Source organism: Manacus candei, unplaced genomic scaffold, assembly GCF_025592945.1.
Source record: "Manacus candei isolate 608988 ecotype Guabito, Panama unplaced genomic scaffold, ASM2559294v1 h1tg000043l, whole genome shotgun sequence".
NCBI classification, from domain to species: domain Eukaryota; kingdom Metazoa; phylum Chordata; class Aves; order Passeriformes; family Pipridae; genus Manacus; species Manacus candei.
In genome coordinates this window covers 19,941,480-19,968,943 of record NW_026138091.1, presented here as the reverse complement: position 1 = coordinate 19,968,943, position 27,464 = coordinate 19,941,480, and the positions used below count along the sequence as shown (strand labels likewise).

Here is a 27,464-nt window from a genome sequence, read left to right as displayed (position 1 = left end):
TCTTATTTCTACAACTTTCCATTTAAGAATGGAGACAATTTGTTTGTCTGAGATAAAAGTAAATGTGAATCCAAAATGATTACAAAAATTCAGACATACCCAGTACAAATTGAAGTATTTGTCTTTAAGCATTTTTTCCAGCAGTTAATATTACCCTAAGTGTATTATGAATTTTTCTACCCTTCTGCTTGTCCTTCCTTTTATAGCTACTTCAAACTTCACTGTAAAACAGGCAATGTTCCTTTACTTCTTTTTTAGTCTGTGGAAATATTTTTAATTTGCCTTCCCTTAAAAGCACAAAAAAATGCTCATCAAAAATCATGGTTTTCATTTTTAAATAGCAGACATGACTGTTCCTAGAAAAGAAATGCTGTTAATAAAATGAAGAATCCTTTTATCTGCATAAATTTCTTCTTCTGATAAAAAATTTGATACAGAGAGCTAGATGCAAAAAAATAGCTGTATCTGACTTTTCTGTTTCAGTGAACTTGGCACTGTCCGCAGATTGGAGTTGACTACAAAAATCAGGTTTTCTATTGTGTCATAGAGTCTACACTGCCAAGTGAGAAACAGCTCCTTATTAGAAACTGATTTATCCCAATTTCTGTATTCAGACAAACTTCTGATGGAAGATAATGGCTTTAACCGTTTCATTTATGCATTATAACAATTTTTGGGAAAATACAACTATTCCAAAATCTACTGCATACGTTATATCATAGTAAATTTTTTGATAGTTTATCTAGTCCTTGTGTTACTGTTTACAATGCATTTGGTTCAGCTGGCTATGGTCTAAAGACATCATCTGTCAAAATATGTACAGGTCACTGAACAGGGATGTTAGTCAGTATGGCATAGACTGCATCTAAAAATGGGTCATTTCCACGTATATATCTACATGGGTTCCCTTTCCTCTTCTCTGCATCGAACCTAATGTGCATTCTAGTCTCAGTATAAAGCTCTTTGTCTTTTAAAGCTCCAGGCAAGCATGTTTGTTCTGTTCCCTGCTATTGACATTAGTAGAAAAAAAAATCATTAGCTTATTTAGCAAGCCCTGGAAAGCACAGTCTAAAGAGTGTCACTGTGTCCCTTACAATAATAAAGGACACAGCATATCTTTGAAACTGTGCTCAATAACCAAGAGGATGTCTTTGTACCGCTATGCCAGCAGCATCCCTTTGTAAAGAGGAAATATGCAGTAAATTTTAACAAACTATCATTTTGAATTTTGAAGCCTATCTAGCCAGGATTTACTTTATTGGCCTTTCTGTGAATATTACCCAGATTTTTATGTGCCTATTTCTGCAATTTAGTATTAAATATGTAACACTAAAAGGTAATATCTGGGAAAGGGGCTTTTTTTATTTGTGTTTGAAAAATTATATTGAAAATTATAAAGGTTTTTTTATTTGCTTATTTTGATTATATATTTTCTGCGTTTGATAATTCACTGCATATAAACCAAACACTAAAACACCATGAAGACCAGACCCTTGGATTTCTCAATTAAGAATAAAATTATGAATTTATCATAGAATCATAGAATGATCTGTGCTGGAAAGGACCTTAAAGATCAACTGGTTTCAATCCCCCTGCCATGGGTAGGGACATCTTCCACTACAACAGTTTGCTCAGAGCCCCATCCAAGCTGGCCTTGAACACTTCCAGGGATGGGGCAACCACAGCTTCTCTGGACAAGCTGTTTCAGTGCCTCACCAGCATCACAGCGAAGAGTTTCTTCCTAATGACTAAACCTATCTGCTTTCAGTTTAAAGCCATTCCCCCTTGTTCTGTCACTACACACCCTCATAAAAAGGCTCTTTTCCAGCTCTCTTGAAGGCTCCTTTAGGTACTTGAAGGCTCCAACTAGGCCTCCCTGGAGCCTTCTCTTCTCCAGACTGAACAACTGCCTCAGACTGTCTTCATAGGAGAGGTGCTCCATCCCTCTGATCATCCCCATTGCGCTCCTCTAGACTCACTCCAACAGGTCCATGTCCTTTTTATATTGTATTAAGGTGAAAAAGGATTTGTTTGAGTCACTTCTGTTATACTGCACAACACGAGGAGAGTTTAAATTCCTTTGTTTCTTTTTACTTCTTGCAGAGATATGATACGTGACATACTCAATATGAAGTGGGTTGATGTAATAGGTTATAACAAAGAGCTTTCAAAGTTCAATTATGCATTCCTTGGGTGCAATTAGGAGGCCAGATAAATGGAGTTTCATGCCTCTGAAGACCAATGTGCACTAATTTCTGATAAAATTTTACACAAATTGCCTAATTTGCAAAAATTAGTAAAAATTGGTACAAAAAAGTGCTAAAATTGGTAATAAGTAAATTGCTGAAGGTTTAGATGATGTATGTAGTTCAAAAAAGCTTATGAAGTTTATTCTGCTTACTCCAAGGTTAGCTCAACCTTTTGCATAGTGCCAGAAATCTCAAGCATGTAAGGACATGGTTTGTTTGCTTTTTTTCTGAGGTTTTTAACAATTCTACTCTATTGTGAACAAAACCTTACAACGAAGTATCTTACTGTTGTAGAATGGAACAGTTAGCACTCTTTGTGTTTTTTTGTTTGGTTGGGTGTTTTTCTTTTGTTTTGTTTTTGGTTTTGTGTTTGTTTTTTTTTAATGCAGTACATCCAGTTTTAACTCAGTTTCTTTTTCTTTAAATACATAGTTTTATATTAGTTGAAGTTGTCTTAATAAAACACTTTTTTGTTTTTAATTCAAAAGCTTCTTAGAATTTTACTGAAAAAAAATTGAAAATTTTCAGTGAAAAGCCACACTTCATTGAAAAAGATTTTTCGTTGATGGTTATTTAAATAAAAATAAATCTATGTTTAAATCTATTTCTAAATTCTGATATGAAGAGTCATTTGATAGGTATTTCTTTATCTTTAAAAATATTTACTACAGGATTTTTTTTAAGAAATACAAGAAATATTAAAAAATATGAATTTAGTAATAACATGTCCTAAGTTCAAATTTGGTTACATTATTTCTATTGTGCTATTAGACTCAAAGAGCTTTAAAGTTAAAATACATTGCTAAAGATTATTTTCTCACCATGATATAAAGTAATTTTAAAAAAGATCATTTGATTTTGTACCTTAACATGTACATTACATGACAATTTACAGACAAAGAGTGAAATTTGTTCAGCAGAAGCAAATTGCAAAAATGCCTTACTTATGTTTTTGACCCAGAAGAAATACTCTATATGAGCACTGGGGGAATATTTAAATAAGCAGAATGTGATTAATTTTATAGGACTTGGGAGTCTAATACCTGCAGCATATCACAGGTGAGATGTGTTGCTGCAGATGTTAAACACTGTGTTTTCATATATTACCATGCATCACTGACTAGATTTAGGTCTCTGTATTAGGAAATGATCATTATAGACCTAGATGGATACTGTGATGCTCTCTTTGTGGTGTTTTGAATCATTGCCCCGCTCTTCTAAATGTTCTTCATTACTTTGCATTCTCAATCCTAGAGCAGATGGTGTACAGGTGGATTTTAGCTTCCATGAATAGCTTGACTGAAGCAAAATAGGCTCTTCTTTTATAGAGCTTATTGAAGCTGTAGGGAGCCTGTATAAAAAGTCTGAAGCCTTTTTAATATGTTGGATTATATCTGTTAAGAAAATCTCAATGACTAGGTATTTGTAAGTTACTTTTTGCAAAATCGGAGGGGTGTTTGGTTTTTGGTTTATTTGTTTGTTTGTTTTTTTGGTTGGTAGGTTGGTTTGGGTTGTTTATTTTTAACTTTGCTTTAGTATTTTAACATCTGGACACAGGTTACAAATATGATACTGTGAGTCAGCTGCTTTCTGGACAGATTTTTGGGTCATGAATGATCTATCACAAATTATTATCTTTGCTTTGCTCAGTGAAACACCATTTTTTTCATTTAAATGAATCCATCAGATTGTCAGCTGGTGGAAATCGGTTTAGATGGATGGATTTCTGGAGAATGTTTCTCAAGAAAGCAACTCATGATTTTGGTGATTACCTGTATTTATTCAAGAACACTTTATGAAGCTGAACTCTCCTCCATTACTTGATTTTGTTCTGATAGAGAGCCATCCTAAAGAAAAAAGTGACAAGATATTAAAGCAGAGCAAGAAAGGAATGCAATGATCAGAACAGGATTTTATATTCAAACAAAAATGCCACAGTGAGAAAGAGAGTGGAAAAGAACAATAGAAGGCAAAATGTGAAACGTTATCTGACAGGTATGAGAGACAATCTTGCATAATCATCAGGTGAGACCACTCTGTCTGAACCTTGGTGCATGAATGCATATATTCTGACTGCAAGAGAGGCGAAAATTCTCAGTTTGGTACCTGGACACCTGGAGAATTCACACTGATTGTAAGAAAAACCTCTAAACCCTGCAGAACTGCGTATGATGCCTTCAGATATCAGAATGCAGATGAGAATGCAGTGCTGGGACATGGGGCTGGCTGAACCTGACCCAACATGGTACTAATGCAGCTGTGCTGGTTGTGGACATTGTGCTGCTAAGGTACAATGCGCTATAATACAGGGGTGTTTTGGCTCCTCTGAAGCAGCTCAGGGATACCTTCCTGTAGTCTTTCCTGCCTAGATGTGTTGGAATAATCTGCTACAAATATGACCTAAGACTCCTTGGACTGTAGAAACAGCAAAAAGACCTGATGACTTTCTAGAAAAAAGGATTTTTTGTGTATTACTTTTTTTATTTAACTTACTAAGATTGCAACTACATACTTCATATGTCAACTTGTCCTTAAAAGAAAGGACTTCAGATAACTGCAGATAGAATAGTTTAAGAATCTGAAAAAGCTTTGTAATATTTTCATGAATAAAAAATCGTGGTTTGGTTTTTCTTATTTTATTGGAATTTTGATGGGTGATAAAGCCATTGTTCCAAGGGTCTGTGATATGGGCATGGAAAGCAGCAATATTTCCGTGGACTGCATTGATGGAGTTTTTACTGTAAGAGAAAGCAGCTGAAATCTGACAGGCTGTGGTAATAACACAGTGTTGTTTCTCTGGGATAGAATCCTTCCTTGAAGCAGTTTTTGTAACTCTTTGGCAGTTTCTTTAAGATCAGCATCCAGAGTCTTGTCTTTGTAAGGATTTGGGAGGGAACTAGTTGGTAAATCATCTTTTTATGAAATCATTCAATGGGATTAAAAATTTCAAATACTGGTCATGTATAGTGTTAGCTGCAGTTCACACAATGAGATCATTAAATCCTAAATCTTTATCACTTTGGACTTAACATTACCTATAGATACATAGATGTAACTGTGACTAACGCTTGTGCAAGTTGTAATAATTAGCACAGGCTGTGTCCCATTGTGCTTGCTCGGGTCATAGTAAGAAGAAATGCCCATTATCATCCTTTGCTTTTATTATCTTTTAAATAACACTAAAATTTGGACCAAAAAAAAAAAAAAATTACTTTTTTTTTTTTTTTTAAATGATTTGTTCTACTCTAAAGGTTGCAGGGGTAAATATTGATTTTTACTCTTACAGGGTACAGAAATCCAACTTTCTTACAGGAACGTTGCTAAAGGAAATGAGAATCTATACAAGACCTTTTCCATTTTATGTCTGCCAGGTATCTTGCACATACCTACTGCAATAACAAATGAGAACATTTCCTCCAACCACCTGCAAGAATGATTAATTTATTTTAAGCATGTAGAGCTAAAATTGGGAAATTAGGGTCTTTATGTGGTTTTTGAAATACTTAATAGTAGTAGTTAAATCTTCATATTGCATCATAGTTATCAGTGAAAACACTAGATTTACTGACATTTAAAAAATTGAACTTGTGCATGATGATAAGTAAGCACACAATGCTGTTTTCTGTGGCTATTATTAGAGACTTCACAAGGCTTCAGACAGCTGGGAAGACTCTGTTTACATTAAATACCTGAGGTAAACTATGGCTATATGAGTTACAATAACTGCACTGAATCTAGGTACTAAACTTTAAAGTATGAGTTATTTTTAAATGCCATGATCTTAGATTATGGACACCTGGGCATAACCAGATGAATTTGGCAACCCAAATAACATTTTCTTCAAATCAGTCCTAAAAGCTTATTTTTGGATATTCTGAATAGTAGCACCAGGAGTAAGATGCTCTTTTTTGTTTGTTTGTGTGTGTGTGTGTTTGTTTTCTTTTTTTCCCTTCTGTTGGTGTGTGAGTCTCTTTTTCAACCAAGTATGCTGGGTTCAACCCTCTTGTCAGGCACACATTTTGCCAGCTCAAAGTATGTGACTTCATCTCTTGACAATTCAACAGGTCCGTGCACTCCATGAGCTTTTGATAGGACTATTGACATTTAAATCAGATAAAACAACCCATTTGTGACAAGCAGGACAGTATCATTACTATTAATACTGTTGAGTACAATTTGAGAGAAGAAGGGTGTCTATTTTGTTTTCAAATAATATCTCTTTTAGGACATTAAACCAAACCAGCATATTAAATCTTGAAAGCCTTGATAACTGTGGCAAGAGAAAGAAAAGATTAATGTATGTTTTTATGTGACTCTCACTGTACAGTGATAAACTAGAAAGATTTATTTTAGAAATTTTGAGCCAAACACATCTATAAAATATCTCTCTTGCATTTTTGATTTTTTTAGAACTTGTGTGTTTTTTCCACAATGCAAATTAGCTGCAAACCCAATTTAAGTAACTAGTATACGCCTTTCAATCATTATATACTTTAGTTATATGGGGAAGATAATGCCAAGATTTGAGGGATGTCTGATGTTATAATTTTTCATTGTATCACTTACTATTACTAAGTGTTCCAATACCATGAGTTCAGATGTCTTGAATAAGGCCCCCAAAGAAGCCTTAAAATTCTAAAATTAAATATATTCTTGGAGCATTTCTTTTGCACCATCTGCTTTTTTGACTAGAAGTTTGACTGCATATGAAAGCTTTTCTCCATGGCCCTGAGAATTCAGAACTTTTTTAAGGAAGCTAAAGAGATTCTTTCACATTACATGAACCTAGTATCTGGGCTCCAAAATGAAGTTTTTTGAGATTAGCCTTAAAATTTCAGTAATACTAAAAATGTTAGTGGTTAGTATTTCTACTTTTTGGAATGTGAATTTCTCATAGCAGTAGACAAGATTTAAACATACAACCTGACTCTTTACTGCATTAACAATATGGCCTGTGTTCACTAACATTAATACAGAACTGTACCTGTAAAAATGTGTTAATGAGATGCACTCATCACCAGTCTCCTTGGATGGAGAGATTAGCTGTTCAGAAAATATGTTGTTCTTCTCAGAAAGATTTGTTTTTCTTCGATAAAAGTAAATTACTGCTCCAGTAATTACTGACAGCTTCTAACATGATCCATGTAAACAGGTGAATAAACTTGTATCCTAGGCAAGAGTCAGGGAAAAAAATTCAGTTATACTCCTTCACAACAACCATAAAGATATAAAACTAGTATAAACATTGGTATATAAGTTTCTGAAAAGTTTATACTGAAAGATTCCATGGACTGACCTCCTGAAAGTATGATCTCTAAAGTAGGGTCTTTAAAAGTGGGAAGAATGGGAGTATATAGGCTACAGATGTCTTAAATTACTTCCAAATTTAAGTAAGTTACTCAGTAAGACTGTGACCTGTAAACTGCTTGTAAAACACTGTAGACTAAAATTACTTCTTAAATGTTTTATAACATTAATTTAGTTTTATGTGTTTGGAGACCAATAGCTCTACAATTATCTTAAAATAACCATAGCAACAGAGTAAATTTTCACTGGACACCAGTTGCTTGCTAATGGTTGTCGTAATTACAAAGAAACAAGCTAATAAAAACCTATAAATTACTTATCCTTTGACTCCAATATATTAATTATTGCTATGCAGGACTGAAGGACTCAGGAATTTCAAATATTTTTTTCCTTGCTTTAGCACATCAGACTTCTTGGTAAGCACTTTGTAGTCTTGCCCCTCTTTCTGGCACAAGGTAGTACTCTAATGAATAACATAGTACTTATTGTGAATTCTATTAGACGGTTTTGCATTCTAGAAACATTAGAGAATAAAACATGACAAGGTCATGAGCCTGAAATAACCTTACCTTGGATACTTTGGAAAAGCTGAGATTCAGACAGTGATGTTTCTGCTCGATGCCTCTCTCCAAATTTTTTATGGTAATTGAAGCATGACCTGAAACTCTGTATGTATGTGTGCATGGCAGTGTGAGTTAGTTCATTTTCAACGTAGACTGTACAAAAGAAATCTAGCTACAAAATGTGTTATGGATATTTAACAGTTCCACTTTGGAGCTTAGTCCTCTCTAAATATCAGAGTGTAAGCCTCAGCTGAAGTACTGGAAGGAAGGCTGGTTTTGATCCCTTCCGACTGATAGAAATAAATATTAGGAAATGCCCTGATATACTTTTAACCTGCTTAATTCTTTTAACTATCAAACAGCTTATTGCACTCAGGGAAAAACAACAAATAGCTTAATGTCAAATAGGACCTTGTTCAGTAAGATGAACTAGCCTCATGGGTAACTGAGAATACATCGGTCATAATAAACTGCATATGAAGGAAAATACTATGTGGAGCTTAGTATCTTCTTACAGAGAAAAAATGGCATTTATGTTTCAGGTGTCTGTTAACTAAATGTTAATGGACTAATGTCTGTTACATAATGACAATCCCAATGAGACAGCGTTAAGGACGCAGATGTGTCTTGTTTGAGAAATCTTAAATTATGTATGTGCTTTCAGAACACTCTCATAGCTAATTGCTTTCGGCTGTGGGTTTGTACGTTGAGTGTTGGGGTTTTGGTGTTTTTTTTTTGTAAACTAACTACACTTTGTATAAGCTTTAGACAGGATATTGTTTAATTCCTTCATTCTCTCTGCAATCCATTATTTCAACTAGGATTATGGAACAATGGTTTTGTTTGTTTGTTTTCTGTTCATTTTTATTCTAGCAATATATCATTTCTGGAAAAATAATGAAAGCTCAGACAAGAAATACCACAGTCATTACATATCAGTATTAGTATGATGGATCATGTTTTGCTATCTGAGAACTGTGACCATGGTCTAGGATTTCCAAGAGAAGAGCCTGGAGACAGAGGAGTAGAATCACAAATAAAAGCTCCACTGGAGTTGGGACAGCAATCCTCATACTGGGGATGACACCTATTAGCAGGACCATTTACCCCCTTTCCCATTTTGATTCCATTTTAACAATTACTCTGAAGATGGTTGTTACCTTACTCACTAGGACGCTGCCTTGCTCCCCAGGTCGTTATCATCTGAGCCGAAGCACTTTTAATGGCCTTCCATTGGCCTCAGGAATCTATTAGTACAGAAGAGTTGCTTGAGAAGCTGAACAAACTCTCAAAAACTTCTGTCCAACAGCACCTGGAAATATAGATGGCTCTTCAGATACACCCTTTTTCTGCAGACATCCCTTGCAGTTTAACTCCATCAGAGTCTGTATTGATTCCTGTAGTACTGTGTGGATATCTGATTGTCTTCCTTGTATGAGCCCGACCACCTCTTGGGCAGGGCTTTCACTGAGTTTCACATCTTTCTCTCACATGGTTCAGTACCAGTATTGTTCTGCAGCAGAAAGGAAAGAAATCTTTCATTCTGAGACTGTACAGACTCTTGTGAGTTACTAATATTCACTAAAGTTGTTTCTTTATCTGAAGCACTTTTGACTTCTCAAGTTCACAGAGGTGTGTATGTGTTTGCTTGGCATGTTTTCATCCTGGATTGAAGTAAATGCTCAGACTGGGGTCCGAAGCGGAACAGCTGTAACCCATCACTACCTTGAAATTAGAAAAAGCTGATGAGAAAAGTCTGGTATCATCTGCTATCATCTGCAAGACACTCTACCAATTGTCAGCTTGATAGGCTCTTACCTGAAATGTGACAACAAAATGTTACAGAAGTCAACTGTGCTGAAATAAGCACATCTTTCTGGGACTAACAAAATGAAATTCCCACCCCCCCCCCCCCAAAAAAAAAAGAAGATAGGGGAAGCACCACAACACCCTTCCCACCTTCCCAAATTGTGCCCTGAAGCAGGAAAAATAGAAAAAAAAGAATAACTATGGTCCTCAGTATCTCATGAGGCATTGGAGACTGGCTACTGCTGATGACAGATGCAGGCAGGGTTCACCCAACCTCTTCACGCCATATAGTTCTCAAATATGTCTTGATGTGTCCATATATACCCTCAGATAAACTGATGGCCATGTTTATGGTCAGAATGGAATTGTTCTCTGCTTCTTAAACATATTAGTTATAGTTTTAGATAACTAAAAGCTGCAGAAGATCTTGGATACCCCCAATCCCTCCTGATCTCTTCGAATGGCACTATATAGCTATAGCTTCTTGGAAGAGGTTTTTTGCCTGAAGAATCATGAGAATAGGAATAAATGATATGAAGACTCTTAATCTATGTGTGTATTGTGTGATTGTGTTTCTGGGGTCTTCAGGTGACCATGATTCAATAGAGAAATCTGTGTCTACTTAAAGTGTATTCAATTTGGCAATACTAAAACAAATTACTTGCAGTTATTTTCATGGAAAAGAAAAGATTCTTTGCACTTTCACTCCCACTTACTTCCCAGCATATGTGTAAGCTTTTTTTTTTTTTTAATCATAGAAATCATAACCAAGAACATTTGATACTATCCAGTCAATACTAATACCATACAAACAAAATTTTATGCATGTATTCACACACTTTTATAGTTGTTACCCCCAAAACATAACTACCTTCTTATAGTCTTATACTCTTATACAGCTTGTACTTCCAGTATAAGCTGTTAGATGGTACTAGATAATGTCATATCACCTTGCTACTATTTTAGGATGTTTCTAGAGTAGTATTTATCTTTTGGTTGAATTTTATACCATGTGTTGATTTTTAGGGTATTGAGTTATCTGTCCCCATCGTATACAATGTCCATTCCCTGAGCCTGTTAGCTTTTTTTGACTTACTGTGTTCTTCAGCTGCAGAACTGGATCAGTCTTCTCTGGAATGCAATGTATGCCATAGATTTTAGGATGAAACCTGTCTCTACAGATTTTCTGAGTACAGAATAAAAAGAGTCTGGATTCTTTCAAATATGATAGTGGTATTGAGCTTTTATGGCTACGTGTAGGGAACAGCAAAGGTTTTTTCACACTCTCTGTCTCCTCTCTATTCCTCAAAACCCTCTCCCTACTACTATGTCACACGTGGACAGAACTGCCCATTTTCCAGAGGTGAAAGGAACAAAGATAAGATGGCAAGGGAGGGGCAAAGGGGCTCATTTTCTGTCCCTTAAGAATTTCTTCCCCATCAGAACCTCGTTCGTCACATTCTTTTCCTGGGACTGATGGAGGTTTCTGACAAGGTTTTGGTTCTAATGTAGCTGTGGCACCTATGTGTGAAGTAGCTCATCTACATCTCCTACCCTTCCTGTTTTTAGCAGTGGAGTAGGGAAAGTCATTCCCAATGCCCCACCTCTAGGAGGAGAGGTGAAGGTAGAAGCATAACCCTACTGGGAAGAGAAGAACAGGGATGAGCCCACACTGAGAGATATAAAACTATGTTCCCAATACCAAGTCACCATAGCAGGACTGGTGTCTACCAATTTTAAAGGAGTTGTATTGCAGGTATACGTATTGTCTGATAGTAGACTCAAGGTGCTGTAGGGAGAGGAGCTAGAGTTCTGTTCTTTTATATTCTGGGGCAAGTATTATTTGTTAGAGGATAAGAAGAAAAAGAATCACCACTGTAGTACATTTACTGAGAAGGGCCAATAGAAGATGCTGGGAGAGAGAATGTAGAGAATGAGGAAAATTTAAATGAATTTTTCTCCTATATATTCTTGCTGAAGGACTGTATGAATCAGAGTTTGGATCTAGATCACTGTTTTTAATATCCAGTGAGTCTCATATCTGAATTTTATTCATTTTATGGTAAGTTTTATGAGACATTGTGTCTCTGTGCTTGCTGTGGCAAGAAGTTCTAATACATTCTGTAAGGAAAAAAGCACTACTTGTTATTTATTATTTTAAATACCACTTACTCATGGTACCTGCCCTAACTGATGTTCCCATACAAAGGTGGAACAAACTGTTCCTTTCACAGAAATGCACAATTTTAATTATTCACTGTGCTGAAGATCAAGACATCAAATAAATTATACCCTTCTCCACAGAATCACAGATAAAGTTCTTGTCCAGCACCTTCAATAATATAAAGTTGTACTGCCTGACCTGGAATCAATTTATATCAGGTTTCTTTAATACCAAATTTTTTACTTTCTTTATAAGCCTTGTAGGGAGTACCACCATAATTTACATTACATATGCCCCAAATCTGTATATAATTCATTTCTTGTAGCACTTAGTTTCTCTTTCATTCTGTTTCATTCATACATGAACAGCTAGAATCTGCCCTGTGGTAAGATAAATTGCCTAAATGTGGGCATGGAATGCCATTTAAGATACTCCAGGGCATCCATCTGGCCTCCAGCTGCTGCCTTCAAAAGGCGCAGATTCTCTGTCATATGCATATTCTGCATATCTGCGTGGATGTCTCCAGGATCTTATGATATTTAAAATGTCAGTAAGGGCCTGTGTTTACAGCAACTGGATGAAATCCTGTTTTATGGTCCTAATTTTGAACTGAGACCTGTCGGGTAAGCGTGAAGAACAGTCTTTTCAGAGTTTGAATAGGTGTAAGACAATCATTGTTTATTATTTTACTAACCACGTTGCTCATTGTTTGAAAATGTGTGCTGTGTGGAGATTGAGAAAATAACAGCTTCATTTATCACAAACCTTACATAGCATGATACAGTGTGTATTCTTCTTCTGTCTGACAGCCTGACAATGACAAATTAACTTTTCTTAGTTCTGATTAGTTGTTTATAGTTTTCCGTGTTTTTTTTTTCAAACACTAAATGTTATAACAGCTTGTATTTACTCTTCCCATTTATTCCATTTCAACCTTCTACTTAATTTGTCTCATTGAAATATTTATCAGTGATAAATTTCTTGTTTAATTTTACAAATATATTCTTCTTCTCTGGGAACTCTTGGTACTGAAAATTTAAATTCGTTATTTTCCCTCTTTCTACTTCCTGAGAACAATTATTTCATGTACAGCTCCATAGTACTTTTTCCTTTTAACAACTAATTAAAATGAAATTATCATTAAAAAAAATCTGAACCCCTAATTCTAGTATTTGAAAATAATTGTATGAAATAATGAAATAATATAAATCTGAGGAGTCTTTTAGTAAAGCCAAATTCCAGCAGATGGTGTGTTCTGAAGTTTTTGATACACAATATTAACTGTATTATAGTGTACAATAAACTACTTGACTTCCATTCACCTAAAAATACCCTTGAATCCATGCTTATTTCATTAGATTCGTAACAGATAAAAGTAGCCTATGTGGGGCAGCTCAAAGGATGAAGAATCAGCTAAAGTAATTTTAATTTCAGTTATAAAAAAAGAAATTAATATCCATCCAAATCTGATGAAATAAAAGATTTTTATCAAACTTCATACTTAAATCAGCTCCACTAGAGTTGGAATATTCTGTAAATGGCAGTTGTGAGACTTATCAGCAGAAGCACTTTTCTGCACTTTTCTATGCTTTTTTGTCAAAGCACTGAAGTAGCAGTTCTCCACAATAAATAAATTTTTTAGAGATTTTCATAGAAGAAAAATCCCAGGGTGTTTATTTAATTTAATAGAATATTTTTTAAAATAAGGCTCACCACTGTTCTTAATTTAAGAACCTTTATAGATTAATCACTTTTATATGCAGTTGGCCACTACTGCACATGAACTTGTGATTTTGAAGTCAATCCACTTCTTTTCCACTTCCTGAAATGTAAAGAGAATAACTTCACCAGAAGGCATCTGGGCAAGTACATGCCGTAACCTCACAGGGAACTAATTTTGCAGTAGGAGTGAAGATGTTTTAGAATCATGTGAAATATATCTTGACGAAGTAGGCACGTGCAGGATAAGGTAGCTGCCGAGCAGCAATTTAAGAATGAACATCAAGATACATGTTCAAAGATTTCTTCAGAAGAATGTGAATTTTCAAGTCCAATGCACAAAGGACCTGTCATAAAACAGTTCATCGGAAAGGGTACCCCTTGATATCTGTGTAAGGCATTGAAAATTCAAAAGGGTCCATTACATCCTTGATTCTGAATAAAAAACCTCATGCATTTAACATTTTTTTTCTTTGCTAAATAACATGTCTCGTTAGTTTAACCTGCATTTTGAAAGGCCCATAAACAGCTGAGGTCACAGATACATCGCTTCAGAAATGTTTTGCTAATTTAACAACCAGAGATGCAGAGCTGTTTAATGCTGCTGGCTGTAAACTGGGAAGGAGGAGGGTGAATTTGTTTCAGTACCAGGTTATATCTACAGTAAGTAAATATGTCCTTTACTTAACAAAGAGAGACTTCAGAAACAGATATCAAAATAAGTTATTAACTATGTTTTTGTATTAAAAAACCACAACCCAACCCAAACTAAACCCCAAAAAAGATGACATTTCTGAAAACAGATCACACTGTTATTGCTGAGCATAATAATGTTTTAAGTTCCCATTGGTCTTAACTGATACAAAGGACATTTCCTATCCATTTGTAAAATTACCAGTTCTTTCCATGAGCTCTTTAAAGGCTACTGAGTGGAAAAATTAATTCCATCATTACTCAAGAGTAATATTTTGAAGGTTGCCTCCATAACTACCATAATTTCATTGCTTGGAAGACTGTAGACCGGCATTTTTCTTGCCCTTCATTCTGTCAAAAGAATTGGGAGCAAAGCATGAAGAACTTTCCAAAATCTTCTGTTGAGTCTCTTCTCTCTTCATAGGGTCTTAAGTCTTTATCACACATAATTTTTTGATACTCTTCTTCCATGAGTGCTCACGTCGAATTTTTGCAGCCAGACTTGTGCTGGCAGAACTGTGAAATTGGCACCACATTTAATACACCACTTGTCACTCTCAAAACACTGTTTATTTCACTGGATATCGGTTTTATATGAAAGCTGCTATACAAAACAAGAGAACAGAGAGAGAGGGACAGACAGACATACAAGAAGTACTTATGCTGAAATTCTGGTGTGTGTAGAATGCTGTTCCCACTTCTACTAGCTAGTTTCTACTTGATATATACCTAGAATTCTGAGCTTTTCCTTTTCTGCATTCTCTGGAAATCACTCACAGTAGACTCAGTACCTCTAGATGCTACATTAGCATGTGTTATACTGTAGCAATTTACTATTAACTGGATAATCCTTTCATGGTTGTTTCCGTGGGGAAATATGAAAACATTGTGGAGTGCATTTTTTGGTGGTTTGGGTTTTTCCCTCGGTAAAGATTTAGTCTCCAGTCACTGAAATAGAACTTTAACATACTTGAGTTTTTCTTTATTGGACCTAAACTATAAATATGATTCACCTATATTTATGAATTTGAGGAATGGGTGAAAATGACATTGTGTAGTTTTTGAAAATCTCTATAGGAGTGCAGATCCTTGATGTCACCTTGAGGGAATTCATCAAAATATGTTCTAATTTAGCTGGCCTGGTTGCCAAGGTAGATATGTTGTTTTCAGTCTTTGAATGTTTCATTGATCGAACTAAGAACAGAGTGCTTTTTTATAACTTTTGACAGCTTCAGTAATGTCCCTTTCTGTCAGGCAGTGTCATGTATAGAGGAGAGAGAAACAAGCATAGTTGCTGTCCTTAATTCATTTTGATAAAACACTTTTGCACAGGTGGTCAGTGCTAGAAACTTACCATATTTCTGTGACCCAGTTTAAACACTCGCATCTCAAGGTCTTTTATGAGTGTTGGCTTCTAAACTGATATTAATTTTATTTTCGTACTTAACAGAGAAATTTTTAGTGTAGTTTGTTACAAGATTGCTATTTTGTGCCTACTACATGTATACACATCCTAAAGTGAAAATATGCCTTTCTGCATGTCAAAAGGAATTTCTGCACTTCTGTTTTATCTCAGAATTTCCTAATGTTCTGTAATACACACACACACAAAAATCCAATCTTTCAACCAGAAAAAAATATTGCAAAAGATCATACTTTGAAATTATTTTCATGGAATCATAGATAGGGTAGATTTTTGATGATGATAATAATAAACATTTTCTCTTTGTGATTTTTTTTAATTTATTATCATACTAGATTTGCACTATGAAGAACCTGGTCAATCTCTAATTATTATTTTTCCTGTAACATATTTTCTTTTAATTGCTCTAAAGGTATTTGTCCTAATTGCTTTTTAATTTTTTTCAGGGAGTGCTGGAACACCTGTTGTCTTCAATGAAAATGGAGATGCTCCTGGGCGCTATGATATTTTTCAGTATCAAATCACCAACAAGAGTACAGAATACAAAGTAATTGGTCAGTGGAGTAACCAACTTCATCTAAATGTAAGTACATAATTTCCTACAGTATTCTTCTGGAGAAACTGGCTGCTCAAGGCTTGGATGGGTGCACTGTTCACTGGGTAAAAAACTGGATGGATGGCCAGGCCCAGGGAGTGCTGGTGAATGGAGTTACATCCTGGGGCTGGTCACCCCAGTACTCAGTACTGGGGCCAGTTCTGTTTAATGTCTTTATCAATGAGCTGGATGAGGGGCTTGAGGGCACCCTCAGTCAGTTTGCAGATGAGGCCCAAGTTGAGCAGGAGTGTTGATCTACTGGACGGTAGGAAGGCTCTACGGAGGGTTCTGGAAAGGCTGGATTGATGGGCCAAGGCCAATTGTGATTGATAAACAAGGTGAAGTGCTGATTCTGCTCTTAGGTCTCAACAACCTACAGAGCTACAAGTTTGGGGCAGAGTGGTTGGAAAGTGGCCCAGAGGAAAAGGATCTGGCTGTGCTGATCAACATCCAGCTGAACATGAGCCAGCATTGTGCCCAGGTGGCTAAGAAGGCCGATGGCATCCTGGTTGTAACAGAAATAGTGTGGTCAGTAGGACCAAGGCAGTGATTGTCCTCCAGTACATGGCACTGGTAAGGCTGCAGATCATAGAATCACTAAAGTTGGAATAAACCTCTCAGATCATTGAGTGTCACCATTAATCTAACACTGCCAGGTCTACTACTAAACCATGTCTGCATGTGCCATGTCATTTCCTCTTGTCCTGTCATTTCTTACCAGTGAGAAAAGGCTGACCCCAACCTACCTGCTTTTCAGGTAGTTATCAATCTCTACAACTCTCTACTTTTAAATACTCCAAGAAACACATTGAGGTGCTGGAGCATGTCTAGAGAAGGGCAAAAGAGCTGGTGAAGAGTCCCAAGCTCAAGTATGAAGAAGAGGAGTTGAGGGAACTGGGTTAATTAGTCTAGAGAAAGTGGGGCTCAGAGGGGACCTTATTGCTCTCTACAACTGTCTGAAAGAAACAAGTGACAGGATGAATGGAAAAGGCCTCAGGTCGGGCCAGGGGAGGTTTACGTTGGATATTAGGAGAAATTTATTCCCTGAAAGAGTAGTCAAGCATTGCAACAGGCTTCCCAGGGAAGTGGTTGACTTACCATACCTAGAGGTATTTAAGAGACGTATACATGTGGAACCTAGGGACATGGTTTATAGGTGGACTTTGCAGTGCTGGGTTAATGGTTGGACTTGATCTTAAAGGTCTTTCCTAATCTAAAGGATTCTATGATTCTACTGGTTTGATTTTAATACTGACAGTGAAGAATACTCATTTGAGTATTACATTATTTTAAAACACTTAAAAATATTCTTCATTTATTCTCTGTTAGTTGGCAGAAGAAAGTTCTTCTGCTTTGTTCTTGAGAAGACAGTGAAAGATAGCACAATAACCCAAAACAAATTCTTTATATATTAAAGTTGGATGGATGGATGTGTAGTTACCTGTTCCTTCCAATGATATTTTAGAATCATTATATATCTGTTATTCCTCAGACTGATTAATAAGTTAGGCAGGGAAATAGCAACTCATCCTTCAAAAAAAAGGTATCAAGCAAAATGATGGGGACATGTATATTGCCCAGGTATTTCAAATAATATAAGAGGATGGAAAAGTATTTAGTAAAAGAGAAGTTTGAATTCTAACCAATTCTGATCTAGTTAAAACACTGGGATGATGAACTACTGCAATAAAAATATTTCTTAAATATAAAGGGAGAATTTGGTGCTTTTCTATATAAATAACTAGGATTTTTATTGTCCCTTATTACTTCATAGAAAAAGAAATAAAAGACATAACACACACAATCTTAGATGATGTTTAAAATTGCTGTCTTAATGTGTTCTGCAAGTTTGGGGAATGTTAAGTCCCACCTGTGCATGGAAGTATATTTGGGTTGAAAATCACCATCCCAATAGAATTCAGAGAATATAATATGCAATATTTTTATGACAGACAAGCATCAAGCTTTAACTTAAGAAGTTTTTGAGTCCAAGGCAGTTCTCTCTGTCAGAAGATGTTCTTCTCATGAAGAGAGTAATGAGAAAAGCAAAATGAAATTAATCTGTTTCCTTATTAGCTATACAATATTCACAGGTCTTACTTGAGTTATGTTAGCCATTTGGGTAGCTCTGCAAATGTACGATACCAAGTGTTGTTTTGCTAGTGGCTGATGAGAAGGGCAAGAGTGTGAATTGATGACTAGATCCAAGAAAGGGATTTTATGCAGTAACTTCAATCATACCACAAAAAGCAGGTTTCAGACATCTCTGGTTTTCTATGTGAGAGGTTCCTGATGAAGAGTAACAAAGACAGTGTAGCAAATACTTACAAATTATTCTCCTGTTGAAACTATTTTGCAGTAATTATCTGAGTGCTGCCCACAATAACACATATGATAACTCCCCATTTTCAGCCACAGCTGTTAAAACACTTTACCATAACTACCATTTAGTATCTATAACTACTTGGCAGGAACTCATTTATTTAATTATTTTGCCCAAATAGAAAAAACCCTACCAACAGAAACTGTATGTAGCAGACTATGTGGCAGTGTTATTTCCCTTCACTAACCTGATATCTGTCTGTTGAAAGGTGTGAAAAAAAAAAAAAGGTTACACAAGTTTAAGGTTAATATTGAACATTAATTTCTGGAAAACCCTACAGTTAGATCCTTATCATGACTACTGCGAAATACATTCCAGATCTTCATAATTGCTACATTTTTCTGTAAAGTTCGTGCTTATTAAATGAACTCAAAAACTGATACACAGATTTTACATGAATGTTAGTACTAACATAGCAGTTATGTAGTACTTGCTAAAAGCTACCTAAGAATTTGCTTCAATTTTAGTTTCATTCCAATCTGCCTTTTTCTATCTCCCCTTAGACTGCTAAATTTTCATTAAGCTGGTAGCTTTTCAGCCCCATTATTTCTGCCTCGTATATGTGTACTTGAGGGAGTTCTCTGAAATATGATTAGATTGATGGCTACTCATACTATTGAAACCACACCATGCTAACCACATTGACCACAAATCTAACAGGAAAGAATTTATCTAAGAATGCATCTCATCAACTTTCATTGGAAATGGGTGTGTTAAGATGTTGTTTCCCTCTTTTTACACCTCCATGATCTCACATGCTGGATGCAGCTGGCAAGTCACAGGCAAGCCCTGTCCAGTGTGTGGAGTTGTGGAGATGTGAATGGACTGGCAAACTGCTCCATAGCAGCTGCTTCTGCTCCCAACCTTGTGCCAGGGCCCTGCTCTTGTCCCACTGCCACCCGCTCTGCTGCACACCCCCTGCTCACAGGGACCAGGGCAAGCAGGCATACAGGGCTCAGTCTCCTGGGGACTGACAGGGCATTATTTGTTAGGGCTTGGGATGCTCAATGCTGGTTTTCATCGGTGTGTGCAGGTGCCAGTGCAGTAACAATGAAGAAGGAATTGTAAAAGTTGTGGTACAGTCCATTTCCATCTGTTTCTACATTCATTAAACTTAGCATGTGTTGATGGTGGTTCTGACAGATGATGATCTGCTGTGGCAGAGCTGTTTCCTACTCTCACTAGACAAAATATATTAAACCCAAATAATCTTTGTGGATGATTGTCAATACTCCAAATCATCATATTGCAAATTAGGTAGTGCTTTTGATTGCTAGTGAATCAGAGGGAATACAGTGGATGTTTTCATTAGTTTCTGTGAAAACATCTATATTTATTGAAAGCAAAACAGTATTAAGATGGTAGAGCAATTTTTACCTTGCTGTTCTATGAAGGAGATGTTTTTAAAATATAATGCTTTTCCCACTGTATCCTTCTTTCTCCTGCAGTTTCCTCTTAATGAAGACACATGAAATTATTAGTTTTAGTGAATAATTGTCAGTTAGATATCCTTTATAGATACTTCTACTCTGGTTTTTACAGATATTTCTTCCTCAAATTGTGTGGTAGCATGTTGTAGCTATGATGTGTTTATGTAAGAAAAACAGCCTTTTGCATTACATGCAGCAAACTCCAACAGAAACTCCGCGACATACAGAACAAGTGGTGGATCAGTCTAGCTGAAAAAACACAATTGTGCGCTGACACGGGTGATCACAGAGGTTTCTATGAAGCCCTGAAAACAGCATACGGGCCTACATACCAAGCTCAAAGTCCTCTACTTAACGCTAATGGTCAAAAACTTCTTACAGATAAGTACGGTATCTGAGGCGACTGAAGGCCCACACTAAGACCTTAAACCATCTTCTCTGGGAGCTGCTTTATGCTGATGACACCGCCCTTGTTGCCCACACAGAAGCAGCTCTGCAGCGTTTAACATCCTGCTTTGCAGACACTGCTGAGCTCTTTGGGCTGGAAGTCGGCCTAAAGAAGACAGAAGTTCTCTATCAACCTGCACCTCAGGAAGTCTTCCATCATCCCCATATCACCACTGGCCAATCAGAGCTCAAATCAGTCCAGCAGTTCAATTACCTTGGTAGCCTCATCTCCTCGTATAGTAAGATTGATGGAGAGATAGACAACAGGTTAGCAAAGGCATATAGTGCCTTCGGAAAGTTTCATAAAAGAGTTTGATGAAATAAACACTTGAAGAAAAGTACAAAGATCAGTATTTACAGAGCCATAGTGCTGTCTACTCTCTTATACGGATCTGAATCATGGGTCATCTACCGCCACCACCTGCGACTCCTAGAACGTTTCCATCAACGCTGCCTTCGTACAATCCACTGGTAAAATTATGTAACCAATACATCTGTTCTAGAACAAGCAACAATCACAAGCATTGAGGCCATGTTGCTGAGAACACAGCTGCGCTGGGCAGGGCACATCTCAAGGATGAAGGACCACCGCCTCCCTAAGTTCACCGCTTTATGGTGAACTTGCCACCAGCTGCCGCAAGAGAGGACCCCTGAAGAAAAGATACAAAGACTCCCTGCAATAACATCTCAGCCTTGGCCATGTTGATCATAACTGGTCTACTCTGGCCTCCAGTCAGGAGACCTGGAGACACACCATCTATAACGCTGCTACTTCCTTTGAGAACGCACGCAGGATCACTCTCGAGGAGAAAAGGCAACGTAGAAAGAATCATGTCCTGCAGAATTTACTACCTAAGGAGTCTTTCTGCTGTGCCTTTTGCAATTGGACATGCTTGTCTCGTATTGGCCTTATTAGCCACCAACGCGCTTGTGTCAAACGTGGGTAGAGACCTTTCCTTAATCTTCGTTCCCAAAACCCAGCCATGACAATGATCATCTATACAGCTGATATTGTGCTTCAGAAAATTTATCATTTTTATTCATCTGTTTATTTTCTGTGACAGAAGAATAAATCATGGAAGTATGTAGCTAACATTAGAAAGAGTCTTGCATCTAAATAACTGAATATAAAAGGTTCCTTTTTGTATTTCTAATCTCCTAATTCCCCTTCCTTTCCCTTTTCTTTAGGATACTCTTTGATATTTTATATCTGGTTTTGGCAGCAGTTCTGTTGTGTGAACTACTCACCTGGTAGCCAGCTCTGGTCCTGTTTCTGACCCCAATGCTAAGGATTCAGGGTTCCTCTGCTGGTGTCTCTGGTTCCTCAAAGTTTTCGCTGACACTGCAGGGTCCTTGTCGTCAAGCTCCAGACTTGTTCCTTTCCTGGTACAGTGCTGGTTTTCCCTTTGGGCAGAGAGTGCTGACTCTGGCTAGATAAAGACTTTATATCATGCTCCCTAAGGGGATCTTTTTCAGCAGGCTTCACCAGCTGCAGAGACCATTGTATCTTTGATGCTGTTTTTTCCCTATAGACTTCAGTAACATTAATGCTCTCCTTTAGGCCAACTGGCCTTTTAGATTTCATCTGAAGCAACTATAACTTCCAGATATAGGAACTTCATGATACTGATCAGTAGTACTCTTGCAATTCTTAAAAAACAAACATACATGACAATGCTTAGATATACAGTAGAGAAAATAAATTAAGAAGGAATAATTAACTTAAAAATTTAATTTTTTATGTGATTCTTGAGTTTGAATATGGTATCTCAATCTTTGACAGACACAAAGAAACTCTGAAAACAGGTATTTGGAAACATCAAACCATAATTTCAAAGAGCCTGCTGATTCTGACAACGTACATTTACACCTCTTTTAGTAAAGAGGTGTAAAGTCCTTTTGCTCTCTAAGGTTTCCTGGCTTAATGTGATCTTAATGTACTGGAAATAACCAGACCTCAAAAACTTTTAGTATCATTTTGAGGGAAAACATAATTACCTTAGAACTTCTGATCATGGACTACACATTAACTGTCAGGGTTTTCTGTTGTTTGCTTTCTTAATTTTCTTTTATTTTCCAATAGAAAAAGAGAACTTATTTTTCAAGAAACTCTGATAGTTAAAATCCTTTTTTCAAAAAAAAATTCTGGTTTTCAAAATGAATAAAAATCCAGGCAAAGGTAGATGTTTCTGCAAAAGTTATGTTTTATTCATATTGCAACAGTATTTTGCATACCAGGTCACACGTAAAAGTTCTTTACAAATATGTGGGCTTAGCAAATTTGAGCTCTCAACCATGTAATCTCTGTACAAGGAAAGTTGTTAAAAACAAGCTTGCTTTTCCTGGCACTAATGGTTTGAAATCAAGTTCTTTTTATGATTAATAATGAATTCTCTCTTAGAAACTATGTTCTGTATTGCATGTGTTGTAATAAGGGCTAGATTGAGATGTTGACTGATGGCTTTTGTCAGTGGTAGTAGATGGAAATAGTCCCAATCCTAAAGTTTTAATAACAAGTTTCTCAGTTCCTTTCCTTAGAAACGCATTCAGTTTGTTCTGGTTCATTTCTGAGTGACTTTTTTTCTACTCTGAAGATATTTCTATTTTTAAAACTGAATACCAGTTGGAAAAAGAAAAGTTGAAATGCTAAAGGATTTTAAAATCTTATATTTTGACTTTAAAAAAAAAATCCACACCTTTTTAAATTCAGTTTGACACATTTTCAGATTGCTTTTCAAACTTGTACATTGCTTTGGTCTACCAAAGTCTGTGTTTAAATATCTCAATATGAAAAATATGTAGATCCAAGTCCATATTCCTCCAAGTAGCAATTCTGATTCATGGGTCTTCAGGCAGACACAATTATTGAGGCTTTCAAAATCATGCATTTAGCTGATGCAGTTAAAATGCTTGAGTGGATATCCATTAATGTGATATTACTCCTTAAGGAAAAATCCAAAGCATATCAAATAAACTGTATGTTTCCCTGGAAATTTTCAAGACCAGATTAGATAAGGGCATGAGCAATCTGGTCTAGTGAAAGATATCCCTGCCCATGACAGGGTAGGTTGGAACTAAATGGTCTCCAAGGTTCTTTACAACCTGGGCCAATCTGTGATTCTTTGTTCAAGTGAAAACAGTGACATTTTAAAGGCAGAATTCACTTGTGTTTGTTTTCTTGTCTGTTTTGGTTTGGTTTGTAGGTTTTTTTTTCCACCAGAACACAAGAGTTCTGTTGAAAGACAAAAGAAATTTTACAATAACAGATTTTTGACATTCTCTTAGACATAATAAGGTGCATAAACTTTCAGATATATGGAGTGTATGCATTGAGGGTATAAATGGCTCAGGGGCATCCATTTTTCTATAATGATCTTGATTTATGACTAAGTGAACCATAAATTAAAATTACACTTCTGTGATGAAGTATCAGAGAGACAGCCATAATCATCATCAGCCTTAAGCAGAGTGTTAGGTGAACTAGTAAAAATTGGGAACCCCATGTTGACAGAGAGCTTCCCCTCAGGCAACCAGATCACAAAGATATTTGAATCAGCTTTTGATTTCTCTTCTTTTCTAGGACTCTTGTCTTGTATCTAATCCCGAAGGAAACCATCAACACTGAAATTAGTCAATTCTTTTTGGAAGTTACAGATTCAAAATGCATTAGTTTCCTTTCTAATGGTAAAGAAAATGACTCAAAAAGCTTCTGACATTTTCTGTAACTGCACCAAATAAATTTCAAGCTTTGCTGTAGGCCACTATATTTCATTAAAGAAACCAGAGAGCCTCTTTTTTTCCTGTGGTAACTATTATATAATTGATAGATGTTTTCAAATAGCTGAACCTAAGCCCTTTTTAACAAAAGAACATAGTACAGTGAAATACATAACAGGAGCACTTAGTGCTGTATATGATTATATCTATAAACAAAATATGACAATCATATGGCCTGCAGGGTGTTCTTCTGCCCATATATAATAGGGCAGTAGAGTTCAAACTTACACTCTATCCATGTTATCTGACTGCAAATTTTTGATGCTGGGCTAAAAATATAACTCAATGAGACAAGCAAAAATGTTTTTAGTTCTTCTCAAAATTATACTGCTGTCTTCCTTTAATCTATAGAGGACTGAAAGTAGAAGAAGCTGTTATGGTTTTTGGACTACTTAGGTTTTGCAAAGCTAGTCCTGCTCTTAGCACTGGTCAATAAGTACAGTTCAGAATTTGTTCCATTTTACTGTCAGTATCTTAGGTCAATATGAAAAATGTAGTCACCAAGAACCAATGCTAGACAGAAGGGATAAGTCAACAGTAGGCTACAGTAGTTGCAAAATGTAGACAAGACAAAAAAGTGCAAGAAATGTGGAGTAAAATTAGGATTTTATGATTTTGAAAGGTTGCAGATTGTATTCATATAAAAAGCTTTGTAATGGAGAGGAAATAGACTGAGAAAGCATCAAAAGATTTTCAGAAGTGCCCATAGTAGAACAGATGCTATTTCAGACATGACTGAAAACAGAACTTGGATTCAGAAGCAAATGAGCTTAGAAGAACCAAAGAATGACAATATGTCTTCCTTCTGAAGTTTTTTACTTTGTTGGTCCTAATAGGCTTTTTTCTCCCCAGACAACCAACTTCACTGATTCTCTGGAGAAAAAAAAAAAAAAAGGAAAATGGATAAAAGATAACTACTAGGAAAATATCCTGAAATTTGATAACCATTTTTTCTTCATTAGAATGATACCAAATCGCCAATGAAACAGTCTCTGCTTGAGAGTTAGAATGAATAAGGATTTTTTCCCACCTTGTCAGGGTGAGTGAAAGTCAGGTTTCTCAAATGAAACATAGCGTTGCAGTTACATGCTTGGCTGTGATTTTGTCCCAGAATTCTTGAGTGGATGGTAGATATTTTATAGCTTTTTATGATCATCCTTGGTAAGAAACGGTATGATTAGAATGAATTGTCCTTTGAACAGCCATAGCCAACGGGACCATAGAGTATGCTTGTTTTTTTCAATAAACCGGAAAAGAGGCCTTGTCATGCACGACAAATAAAATAAATCACTTGTGTTTTAAAATATTCTTTTCTCTTCTGCAGTAAAAACAAGTATGCAGTGATAGAACAATAAAAACTCAGGAGCTTTTATATGCATTCCTGGAGAGTTCTGCATTCATATGTGGGACTTCAGAGCAGGGTTAGCTGCTCCCCTGGTACAAGCTAATGTTACGAGTTTTAGCATAGACAGACAGCTACTGGGCATAGCAGGTAGTTTGGATTATACATAGCTGGCAGCAACCTGCAGTGAATTGCTTTGTAAGGTACCAGTGTAAAATGTGGAGTATGAGCATGTTTCTTCCCCAGTTTCTTCCATCTTTCTCCTTTCTCCCCATAGAAATTTCTACAATTTCTACAATTCGTATTGTAATTCGAAAATTGAGCTGCCCTTTAAATCTTGAAGCAAAACATTCATGCTTAAAAGCAAAAATGGTAGATTAAATTACTACAATTATTATTCAGTTTTGTTACATAATGAAAGTCTATTATTAAAAATCATTAAATAGAAAATGAGAGGGATTCTGTGGTTATGATACGATGAAAGAGAATAACTGGCAGTTAGAAGAACATTACTATATGATTATGTTTTCTATTTGCTTTGCTGTAATTTCTCTTCATCTTCCAATAGTATTATTTTAATTTCTTTGGGATAGTCATCTAATATTTATCCAGGATTTTTCATCCTGATAAATCCCCAAACAATTTTTTTTAAATTATTTAAAGATAGGAAGTGAATTATTTTCTGCATTTTTCAAAATGATATCACTGATTTTAGTGGTGATACTGTGTTAATACATCTTAAGGCAGGGAATGATTAGAATAGCTAATCTCATTGTAACTTCGGTTTGCACGAAATAGATTTAGTGTTGAATATATCAATAGGATAGGCTGGAAATGACTGGATCAAATAGGGAGGATTGCAGTACTGTTTTTGGTAACTACAGGAACTCAAGCAAACCCCTACTTTATGGAAAGCTTAGGCAACAGCTTTGGAATGGTTAACTGACCTGCATCCCAGACTTTGTGATGTAATTCATCTGTTCTCTTCCCCAGTGCTATGAGTTCGTTGGCAGAACTGTGACTTCACTCAAAAAGGTAGAGTAGCTGGAGAGAGTCCAGTTGCAAGCAATCATAAAGATCAGCCATCTAAATGTAGACCTGTAGGAAATATTTAGGCAAACTAGGATTGTTTAGTCTGAAGAAGACTACACTGAGAGGGGTTATGTTAATCTCTTTCAATACAGAAAAGATTATTCAGGAAAAGAACAAACTGTAAGGCATAGTTAATTTGGTTGTTAGGAGAAGTGGTGGATTTGAATTACAGTGAGAGAGACCTAATGGAGACATGCTGAAAGATTCTAACTGAGCACTGGGCTGCCTTGGGAGGCTGGACAGTCTCCAGCACTATGGGCTGTTTGGAGCAGGTGAGCTGTACAGACTGAATTTGCGTAAGTAATTCAGAGGCAGGGACATCTTCAGCCATCACTTCTTAAATTTTCTGACTTTCATTTGTTTGATGGGTTTGGTCTGCCTTTGGTCCCCTCAAAGGCAATGTCCTGTATGCCTTTAGCAAATACTGGGAGGGATACAAGCAACTGGACTTCTACACTTGAAGTTTTGTGA

The 27,464-nt window shown here is 36.3% G+C and overlaps 1 protein-coding gene across 6 annotated transcripts in view; it reads left to right on the top strand.

Moving 5' to 3' along the window:
• The window catches only part of GRM8 (glutamate metabotropic receptor 8), a 333,155-nt gene that overhangs the window by 246,466 nt on the left and 59,225 nt on the right, over positions 1–27,464 (top strand). For all 6 annotated transcript variants that reach the window (XM_051795633.1, XM_051795632.1, XM_051795634.1 and 3 more), the window contains one exon: positions 16,374–16,510. In XM_051795633.1, the coding sequence (XP_051651593.1) occupies positions 16,374–16,510 (137 nt within the window). The remainder of the gene's footprint in view (positions 1–16,373; positions 16,511–27,464) is intronic.